The sequence below is a fragment of the Neolamprologus brichardi genome, chromosome 12 (genome assembly GCF_056152115.1).
Source record: "Neolamprologus brichardi isolate AB-2024 chromosome 12, ASM5615211v1, whole genome shotgun sequence".
Taxonomy (NCBI): domain Eukaryota; kingdom Metazoa; phylum Chordata; class Actinopteri; order Cichliformes; family Cichlidae; genus Neolamprologus; species Neolamprologus brichardi.
The window spans coordinates 32,237,248-32,248,528 of record NC_142115.1 but is presented as its reverse complement, the minus strand read 5'-3'; the positions used below and the strand labels follow the sequence as shown (position 1 = coordinate 32,248,528).

Below are 11,281 nucleotides of genomic sequence, written 5' to 3'. Positions count from 1 at the left end.
AAATCAGCGATCTCTGATTCTCTTTTTTCAAATGAAACCTTGCCTTGAACTCTCTGCCAAGGAAACACAGTTCAGTAACAGATGCCAAGCCCTGCATTGGTTTCAAAATACTCTACTTGATACTCAGATTTCATGTGGATTTTTTATCAGTTAGTTATTAACTGGATTCTGCTGTCTTATATTACCTTTAGGCAGAACAGGATGCAGCTGAAACATGTATCATGGACTTCAAACCCTGGAGATTTTGCTTGACTATCATTTGATCAAATTATTTTTACTTCATAAGCCATTTGTGTTTTTCAAGCTCACTGTCAAACATGAGCTTCATTTATGTCATAAATCTCCCCTTTGACTTTGGTTTATGGTTCCTTCTTTGGACTTTGCTTCACAGCTTTTATTGTCCTCATGCACCTTTGATCTCAACATGTATTACATTGTGTATTGGAAGAGAACCAGGGATTTCTCATGTACTTCACTGTGGTTTATGACTTTATTTTGATTCATTTTTTACAATGAATGTTTGTATGGTGGTGGCGATTTTACTACATTGCTGTTTGTTCATGTCTGTACAGTAGTACAGAAATGTAGTAGCAGCTTAATAACCTCCTGACTAAAATGTGAGGAGTAAATGCTAAAATCCCCCCAACAACCTTTTTTAGTATATGCAGGACTATATTGTGAAAATCAGTACAAATATTGTTTACATTAAAGACTTTTTGTTGAAATTCATTTTGTGGATCTATTTTACAAATTTGGAGAATGAAAAAAATACATTAAATATTTAGCATCTCATTTTATTCTTTGTGGTTATGAGGATCATTATTTTGCATGCTGTTCTATGGGTTTCTTATGTACATAGCTGAGAGGAGATGAGACACATTTGCTGCTGTTTCACTGACCCTGCATGTTAATGCTGCGCAACATGTAACTGCACAATAACTTTGGTGTCAGATCAAACAGACAAGCCAGTCAGTCAAGTTTTTTTAAGCTTGGAATAAAACAAAACAGCTTCCATTCAGATGAAATAGCACAAATACCTTTAATGAATCCGACAAAACAAAAAAGATTTTGATTGTACTAACAAAACCAAATAAATATATACAGAATGCAGTACAGCCAGTGCTGATATATGTATTAAACAGACAACAGATGAATTAGTATTTGGTCCATTTACACAGTAGCACATTGTATTGTATTTAAAATTGTAAAAATTTATTTTCCCTAACTGAATGATTTGACAGTGAGCTCTGAATAACTAACCTGACCAAAACATCAGCAGCAAAAGTCCAAAGCTCCAGGGCTACAACAGTTAACTCACCTAAAAGCTGTCTTGAAATGAGCCCCCCATTATGTTACAGCTGGCTTGAAATTGAATTGAACTAAATCATTTTAATTTAGCCACATTGGAGGGTTTTCGTGCGTGAATGATCTGTTTAAGGTCATCACAAACCAGCTCAATCTGATTTATTTCTACACTCTGACTAGGATACTCCAAAACCTTCCTTTTATTCACTCATTCATTTATTATTTGCATCATTTAAAGGTGGACTTGCTTGTTTTGTATCCTTCTGCATAATCCAAGTGAATTTAAATTTCAGAGCACTGATGGTCGGACATTTTCCTTCGGGATTCTGAATTTCCAGGATTTAAATAGTAGATAGCTAAATTCATGGTTTCACTAATTACAGCAAGTTGTCCAGATCCTGAAGCAGAAAAGTACCCTCTATCCCTCTATGACTCTTAATATGATATATGTTTTACGAAATGCCGTTAATTTTATGGCAGATACAAAGGAATGTGAACCTTCCAAGAAGTTCAACTTTATCTCATCAGTCAACAGAATTTTTTCTTAAAAACACACAGCAAGATGTATTTTGGGAAATGTGAGATGAGCTTTTGTGTTTGTTTTGGTCAGCAGCAGTTTTCACTTTGAAAGTCTCCTATAGATGCCATTTTTTAACCCAGTCTCTTTCTTATTGTTGAATCATGAACTCTGATATTAACTGAGGTAAGTGGAGTCTGCGATTCTTTGTTCTGGATTCTTTTGTGATCTTCTGGAGTAATTTTGGTAGGCTGGCCACGACTGGGAAAGTTCACCACTGTTGTAAGTTTTCTCCATTTGTGGATATTGGCTCACAGCGTGGTTCACTGGGGTCAAAGGTCTCATAATAGGCTTTAGAACTCCTTCCAGACTGACAGATGTCAGTGAGTTTGTTTCTCATCTCTTCTTGAGGATCTTTATATTTTGGCATGAAGTTTAATGAACCATTAAATCACTGTTAATGGTTGGTTCATTCTTCATAATAGATTAAATGTATTTTAATCAAAAGTATCAATAAAGGTTAAATGTCAGAAACAAAACAAAGTAAGATGAAGGTTTTCAACAGCTTTCTTCTTCATGAAACCAATTTGTTTGAACTTGGTATTTCCCTTCTTGGATAAAGAAGAATTACATTCATGATTTGCGGCATTATTCCATCCTTTTTGAAAATCTTGTTTACATTTTAAAAATAAATCTAACCAACATTTACCAACAGTTTACAAAATAAACAGATATAATAATCACCACAAATTAAATATCAAACCAAAACAGAAACACTCCCCTCAACTTTACAATGAAATGTTAGTTGGACAAATTTTGATATCAGAGGTTTTGGCATCTCCAGCATTTCCAATATCAAAAAATGGGAAGAGTTTCTCAGTGAAAGTGTCTCTGTGAGTGCAGATCAGAGTCATGTCTTCAAGGTCATAGATTGGTCACCAAGGTCACCTCCCTCCTGTCATAATCCAGCTGGACTCTGATCCCCTGGAGACTCTTCTTCACTTGTGAATCCCACTAAACGTGCTCTTTTCCAGACAGAAGTCTCTTATCTGTTGGAAAACTGTCTTGCTGTTCCTAGCTCTAGTGCGTGGAGTTCCCCGTGTCTCCTAGTGCCTAAAGCGGATAAGACCCCACGGTTTTGTACAGATTTTCGGAAGGTGAACAGCGTGACCAAACCTGACTCCTATCCTCTTCCCAGAATGGAAGATTGTGTCGATAGGGTCTGTGGTGGGGCGTGGTCTGCGGTGGCGTGCAGGGAGGGCGGACGCACCTGCACGGCATCCGCAATCACGCCCGCCACGTTAAAAACACGGGGACTCAGGTGTGTGTGGTGTGAGGTGTTTTGTATAAAAAATGTCTGAAAACACTGATCCCTGGACCCGCTGTGCCTTATTCCTGCCACAGGGTCGGTTCTGCGAAGTTCGTTACCAAGCTGGACTTGTTAAAGGGCTATTGGCAAGTTCCTCTAACATCACGTGCGGCCGAAATCTCTGCCTTTGTTACTCCTGACCACTTTCTTCAGTACACTGTCATGCCTTTTGGGTTGCGCAACGCTCCCGCCACATTCCAACGGCTCATGAATATCGTGCTGGGAGGCGTCTGCAAGTGTGAGGTGTATTTAGATGATATTGTCGTCTATTCAGACACCTGGCCAGAGCATATGGAGACACTCACTGATGTGTTCCATCACCTGGAAAAGGCATCCCTCACCCTCAACCTCGCCAAGTGTGATTTCGGTAAAGCCATGGTGACGTACTTAGGAAAACATGTGGGTCAGGGACAAGTGCGCCCTATCTTGGCCAAGATCCAGGCCATACTGGACTTTCCTGCCCCTCGGACTAGGCGTGAGCTCCGTCGTTTTCTCGGCATGGTGGTCTACTACCGGGGTTTCTGTAAAAATTTCGTGGAAGTGGTCGCACCCCTCACTAGCCTCACTAGTGTGTTGACACCCTTTGTGTGGTCCTCTGCGTGTCAGAGTGCGTTCCAGGCTGTTAAGACTCTCCTGTGCAGTGCGCCAGTGCTGGCTGCCCCTGATTTTGCACGCCCTTTTAAATTAGAGGTAGATGCTAGTGCAAACGGAGCAGGTGCCGTATTGCTACAGGAAGACCATCATGGTGTGGATCACCCAATCGGCTATTTCTCAAAGAAATTTAATGTCCATCAGCGAGGGTACAGCACGATTGAGAAAGAGGCCCTCTCTCTGCTGTTCGCATTGCAGCATTTCGAGGTGTACGTCGGTTCCAGCCCCTCGCCTGTGATCGTTTATACCGACCACAATCCCCTGGTGTTCCTGATGTGAATGCAGAACTCGAACCAAAGGCTGATGAGATGGTCTCTCCTGGTGCAGGATTTCAACTTGGAAGTCCGCCATAAAAAGGGCACAGAGAATGTGTTGGCGGATGCCCTATCCCGTGTCTTCCTCTAAACCATAGGTGTCAAACTCTGGCCCGCGGGCCAAATTTGGCCCGCAGCCTAATTACATTTGGCCCGCGAGGCCATACCAAACTACTATTAGAGCTGGCCCGCCGGTCTTATACAGCGCATGTACTGCTAATACTACAAATCCTACAATGCTCTGTTGGCGTTTTGGCGCCTCAGTCAGGACAGGACCCATTAACGCCCTCTCCTCTGTTGACCGTAGTCATAGCAACCGTGCGAATACTGCCGCGCTACCTCTCCCAAAATGGCGAAAAGAAAGAACGAAAACAGGAGCTTTCTGGACAGGTGGGAGACAGAATATCTGTTTACCTATGTAAAAGATAGACCTGTTTGTCTTGTATGTGGAGCTCATGTGGCTATATCCAAGGAGTACAACATTAGACGACACTATGAAACGAAACACCAAGAGAAGTACAAGGACCTGGACATGACTCAAAGGCGCCGGAAAGCAGAAGAGATGAAAAGAAGTTTTGTTTCACAACAGACTATGTTTAAAAAAGCCATATTACAAAGTGAGGCTGCTGTAAAGGCTAGTTTTGTTGTGGCAGCAGAGATCGCAAAATCAGCCCGGCCCTTCAGTGAGGGAGAGTTTGTGAAAAGTTGTATGATGAAAGTTTGCGACGTTGTGTGCCCAGAGAAGAAGCAAGCATTTTCAAATGTTAGCCTGAGCAGAAACACAGTAGCTGATCGCACACGTGAACTTGCCAACAATCTAAATAACCAGCTGATGGAGAAGGGAAACAGTTTCGTTGCATTCTCCCTCGCTGTGGATGAGAGCAGCGACGCCTCTGATACTGCCCAGCTTTCAGTCTTCATCCGTGGTGTGGACTCAACTCTCTGTGTTACGGAAGAACTTTTAGGATTAAAATCAATGCACGGCACAACCACAGGGAAGGAAATATTTGAAGAGGTTTCCAAATGTCTAACTGAAATGAAGTTGCCATGGGAAAAACTTGTGGGGTTAACGACAGATGGTGCACCAGCGATGTGTGGTCAAAGGAGCGGACTGGTGGGCAGGGTACGGGAGAAGATGCGAGCGGAGAACTGTGCAGGTGAGCTGACTGTTTATCACTGCATCATACATCAAGAATCACTTTGTGGCAAAGCCCTAAAGATGGAACATGTTATGACCGCAGTAACACGAGTGGTTAACTTTATAAGAGCCAAAGGTCTGAATCACCGCCAATTCAAATCTTTTCTTGAGGAGTGTGGTTCGGAATACGGAGACGTGCCGTATCACACGGAGGTGAGGTGGTTAAGCCGAGGAAAAGTACTGAACAGATGTTTCGAGCTACGCGAGGAAATATTTCAGTTTCTGGAAAGCAAAGGGCAAGACACAGCTGAGCTCAGGGAGCAAGAGTTTCTGTGTGAGCTGGACTTTATGTGTGATGTCACGAGCCATCTCGATGCGCTGAACCTGCAGCTTCAGGGACGGGGGCGTATCATCACAGATATGTACGCTGCAGTGAGGGCTTTTAAAACGAAATTGTGCCTGTGGCAGAATCAGATGCTACAAGGAAACCTGGGCCATTTTCCCTGCTGCCAAACGATGAACATGCAAATCTCTACTGCTGTGTTCCCATGTGCACAGTTTGCTGAAAAACTCTGTGTACTCAGTACTGAGTTTACCCGGCGGTTTGCCGACTTTGATGCCCAGAAATGTCGATTTGAACTGCTCAGTAATCCTTTTGCAGTTGACGTGGCAAAAGCACCAACAAACCTCCAAATGGAGCTGATTGAACTCCAGTGTAGTGACACGCTGAAATCAAAGTATGATGCTGTGGGCGCTTCACAATTTCCACATTTCATCCCTGACACAATGCCTGGGCTCCGCACCCACGCTGCTCAGATGCTCTCCATGTTCGGCAGCACTTACATATGTGAGCAACTATTCTCCTCAATGAAGATGGTTAAAACATCTCACAGGAGACGTCTGACCGATGAACACCTTCACTCGATCCTGAGGATTTCCTCAGCTCAGAGCCTGAGCCCATATATTGAGGAACTAGCATCCAAGAAGAGATGCCAGGTATCTGGCTTGGACGCATCAGAGTAGATCAGTGTGTAGCAAACTGAGCTATAATTAACATTTTCTTTGTGCAATTTGTCTTGCTACTCCCAGACATGGGCTTGAATGGTTTCACGTTTAATGATATTTTTATTAGTTAAGTGGTTTATTATTGTTATTTTATTTTTACATGTATTATTAGCCTGGGGAAAAAGTTTACTGCTAAAATTTAATTCAGAAGGCTGCAAATACAATTTTTATTTAAGAAATGCATTCCAGTGATATGTTATTTAATTGGAATTTCAATTTTGCATGTGTGCAATATTAAGTTATATATTTTTATATAAGTTATATATCGTTCAGTATTAAGTGTTGCTTATTCCATATTCAGTTTTTCAGCAAAACTTATTTGAGTCTGTAAGAAAAGGTTCCTTGTTATATCTGGAGGAAGATTTTTTTCAATAAATATATTTCATATTAATGTTAGCCCGCGACCTTGTTCCAGTTTTGAATTTTGGCCCACTGTATATTTGAGTTTGACACCCCTGCTCTAAACAGAACTGTTCAAAACAACTACAAAGGAGATGTCTTTGATTTTGGGAAGGAGGGTGTTACGGCTGTGGCCATAGGAACACTGTGTGGGCTGTTCTGTTCTGTGTCTCTCTACTGTGTTTCAGACTCTTTGCAGGTCTCTCCCCTAATGAAGAGTAGTGAGCAGCTGATTGGACCGTGGAACACGTGACAGTGTTCAAAAAGCCACACAGGACACACAACTCTCTGCTCGTCCACACAAAACAGTTTAGGCTCTTCCTCATGTTTACTGCACACCACTGTTAATTTCTTCTCTCCCTTTTCTGTCTCAAATGATCCAGATTTCTGTCTCCCAGCAAATGAATCAGCAAGTTCTTTCAGAGCAAAGTTCACAAGAGGATTATCCTTTGAAGATTTTCTTTTACAAATGGGACAGTTTTTGTTTTGAGTTTGTTCCCAGAATTTCTGCAGGCAGCTGGAACAGAAGCTGTTGTTGCAGCTCAGAGACACAGGATCTCTGAAAGTCTCTGAACACAGCTCTTGTGCAGCTCTACACATAAACTACATGAAGTTTCCTCCTCTTACTTTCCTTTTTGTCTCTTATTGCTACTTGAGATTTCTTCAGTATAATAATATTAATCCTTAAATTCTCATATTCTTCAGATTTTTGCTTTATTCTCTTAGGTGATGCACAAGTTTCTCTAACTTCAACAAGATGTGTTAATGTGTTACCAATAAAAGGACAGTTTGAATACAGTAAGAATTAAACAATAAAAATTAAGAGATCCTTTTCCTTCGATGTTTATACACAAATCAAAACGCAGCCAGACTTTGATATTTTTATTGACAGAAAATAATCCAGGAAATCAGTGAACTCATGTTTCCAACATTTTCATCTTATTTGCTCTGCAGGTGAAAAACAGGAAATCCACAGTTAACGAGACCAAATCCTGAATGTGCTGATGTGATCTGGAATATGAAGTGGGAGTTCACAGAAAAACACTGGAACAAACAGCAGCTCCAACTGTACAAATGTTCAACAATTATGAAATAAATGTTTCGGGTCAGTCAGTAGCAAAGAAAACAGTGTCTGTATCTGACAAATCAATTTACACAGAACTTAGGAACAATCTAAAAAACAAAGAATGAACTTTAGTTTGTATGAATACAACTGAATAAATGTCAGACAGTCAAAATTATTCTGCAATGACACATTTAAAAAAAAAAACATGGCTGAATTATTATGACAACCTACACAGTTTGGTTTATTTTGCAACATAATGGAGAACATGCTATAAGAAACACATTTAAATGAAGCAAATCACTTAAATGAATCACTGACAGTTAAGTATTAAAAGAAGACATTAGAAGCTCAAATTGTCACGATGCTGTTATTAGCTGATATTGATCTAAATAAGTGATGAAGGTAAAGAAGGTGACAAAGCTTGTTCATCAATGTCACATCTATTTTATACTGACTAAATGTTTAAAAACAGTTTCATGAACACTTAATGATTTAAACATCTTCAAACTAAATTTGCAACAAAAAAGAAAATATTACATTTATGATTTTGTTTTACTTTGTGTTTTGAAAATAATTTGTATCTTATTGTATAAAAAGCTTCAGGTGCTAAATTTTTCTTTCTGAAATTTCTCACATAAAAAATAACAACAGGAGTTGCCGAAATTGGAAAAAAAACAACAACAAAACAAGCTGTAACAAACAACGAAAAAAGCTTGAAACAAGAGAAAAGAAAAAAGAATTCACAGAGACGTCGTTGCAGTTTTCAAAGAAATCTCAGTCTCACAGATTTTGATATCAGATGTTTTGGCGTCTCCTGTCTGTCCAATACCAAAATATGGGAAGAGTTTCTCAGTGAAAGTGTCTCTGTAAGTGCAGATGTGAGTCATGTCTTGAGGGTGATAGAAGGACACCTCCCCCCTGTCATAGTCCAGCTGGACTCTGATCCTCTGGAGACTCTTCTTCACTGTCACAGTCTGACCAACAACATCAGTGTATTCTCCACTGCGATGTGTTAAACACCAGAATCCACATGTTGGTGAAACGGATGACTCATTTTTGTCAACAGACTCTTTAATTAAACCCACATTCCAGTCAGGATGGTCTCCCACCTCCACCTCCCAGCTGTGTTTCCCTGAGCTGAAGCCCTCAGAGCCAAAAACAGTGACATACTTTGTGTTTCTCTCTGGATTATCAGGAAGCTGCTGCCATGTGTCTCCATCCCTCACACTGGTCAGATCATCAGACAGATAGAGCCAGTGGTTTGCAGTGTTCGGGTCCAGAATGACAGGACTGAAGTGGACCTTCTCCTTCATCTTCTCCCACACTCTGAAGGACAGGTTGCCCAGGTGTTTGGCCACATCTATCAGTGCTCCTGAGACCAGCTGTGGATCTGACACTGAGCTCTGGGCTCTGGCTCTGCTCTGAGTGTCTTTATAACTGCTGAGGAATGGCACGCTGTGTTTCTGCAGCTCTTCTTCAACAGCAGAGATGCTGTCTGACAGAGTGGAGATCTGCTCCTCAATCATCTTCATCTCTCTGCTGATAGTCCTCCCCTTCTGCTCCTCTTCCTCCCTCGGAGCTGCCAGTCTGGACTCCTCTTCCTCTTTCAGGATCTGCTGGAGCTTGTTGAACTCTGCTCTGATCTGCCTCTCTGTGGACAACAGCTGCTTCTTCATGTGTTCCCTCATTTCATTGTATGTTTCCTCCACTTGTTTGTATTTGTTCCTCTTGTCCTGCAGAGACTTTAAGTCAGATTTCAGCTGCTCCTTCAGGTCACTGACTGCTTCTTCTACAGGAACCACTTTGTGACTCTGGTGGAGAGAAAAGTCACACACAGGACACACAGCTCTGTCTTCATCCTCACAGTACCAGTAAGGGACGTCTGGATGTTTATCACACACCACCTCCTCCTTCTCGTTTTCTGTCTCAGGTGAGCTCTCACTGTGTCTCTTAGCAAAGGAGTCAGCAAGTTCTTTGAGAGAAACGTTTATAGATGCTTCATCCCTTGAAGATTTTCTTTTACAAATGGGACAGTTTTTGTTTGTAGTTTGTTCCCAGAATTTCTGCAGGCAGCTTGAACAGAAGCTGTGGCTGCACCTCAGAGACACAGGATCTCTGAAAGTCTCTGAACACACATAGCAGCTCAGATAGTTTTCAAAAAGTGCGACTTTCTCCGCCATTTTCCAGAGTTTGGTTTCAATGACTCACCGAAATACGACCTCTTTGCTTGATAATGCCGCCAAATTGTGTTCTTCGGTACAAAGCGCAGGTTTTAATGTGACGGCGTCTCCAGCGTGGTCGACAATAGTGATGGGTCGTTCGCGAACGAAATGGCTCTTAGAGCCGGCTCTTTGAAGTGAACGACGCGAGCCGGCTCCTTATTGGGAGCCGTGAGGTTTTTTTTTTCTTTCTCTCACCCTCTCTCTCGCTCTTTTTTCCGCTAAACTCCGCACGCGCGGCCTGTACTTTGCGCTGGGCAGAGGGGGGAGGGGCGTTAGTTACACTCGCAGCAGCACAGGAACAGAGCCAGAGAGAAAGAGAGCGAGGGACAACAACGTCACATTAGAAAGGTATAGTAATCATCCACTAGTTTCAGTTGCAGATGATAAAGGATTCAGAAATCATGCAGGCCCATATGACAGAGAATGCGCATCTTCTTTTTGTTTTAATATTTTAATTTATATTTAATTGTGTTGTGGTTTGCAGTGTTTTGTGTTGTTTCACGTTAAATTTGTTTAAAAGGAAAAAGCTGAAAATTTAAATAGTTAAAAGTTTAAAATGTAAATAGTTGTTTTTTGTATTATATGATTTATTTATAACATTTTATGTGGAGTGAATAAATAAAGTATATTTATGGTGGCCCTTAGAGACAAAGCACGTACAAACTCCAAAACACGTACAAACTCCTAAGCATGTACAAACTCCAAAACGCGTAAAAAAAAACCTCAGACACACTTACAAACCCCGAAGCATGTACAAACTCCAAAACACGTAAAAACTCAGAATCACGTACAAAAGACAACAGAAGTGCTCCAGGATGCTGGGCGCAGTGTTGAGCTTTTGTTAACTAGTGGCTACACAAGCCAGGAAGTATCAACAACCGGATTTGGTGTGTGGTAGTAACAGGTAAATGATTTTTTTTTTTTAATTATTTGAATAAACATGAGTGCTTGTCTATAAATACACAAACAATACACACATGCTTTCAATTGTGTAATTTAAGTGATCTGGGTAGCTCTGTTTGGAAGTTCAGTTAACGCTAGAAATGTGTTTTGGAGTTTGTACGTGCTTTTTGGAGTTTGTATATGCTTTAGAGTTTGTACGTGCTTTGTCTCTAGGGGCCATAAACATATATAAATAAAACCACGTTTTTTAACATTAGTAATTCCTTTTGTGCATAATTTTATATTATTGTTGATAATAGATTAATTAAAGCAACAAAACAACCTGAAGAGCC

At 41.0% G+C, this 11,281-nt stretch overlaps 1 protein-coding gene and 1 pseudogene across 1 annotated transcript; one reads left to right on the top strand and one right to left on the bottom strand.

Moving 5' to 3' along the window:
* Nucleotides 1-4,505: 4,505 nt before the first annotated feature.
* Nucleotides 4,506-6,317, top strand: LOC118455247 (general transcription factor II-I repeat domain-containing protein 2 pseudogene; annotated as a pseudogene).
* A 2,247-nt stretch (nt 6,318-8,564) lies between these two features.
* Nucleotides 8,565-10,004, bottom strand: LOC148100299 (E3 ubiquitin-protein ligase TRIM35-like). Its single transcript, XM_087849375.1, has one exon. The coding sequence runs from the start codon at nt 10,002-10,004 to the stop codon at nt 8,565-8,567; it is 1,440 nt and encodes a 479-aa protein (XP_087705501.1).
* Nucleotides 10,005-11,281: the final 1,277 nt, after the last annotated feature.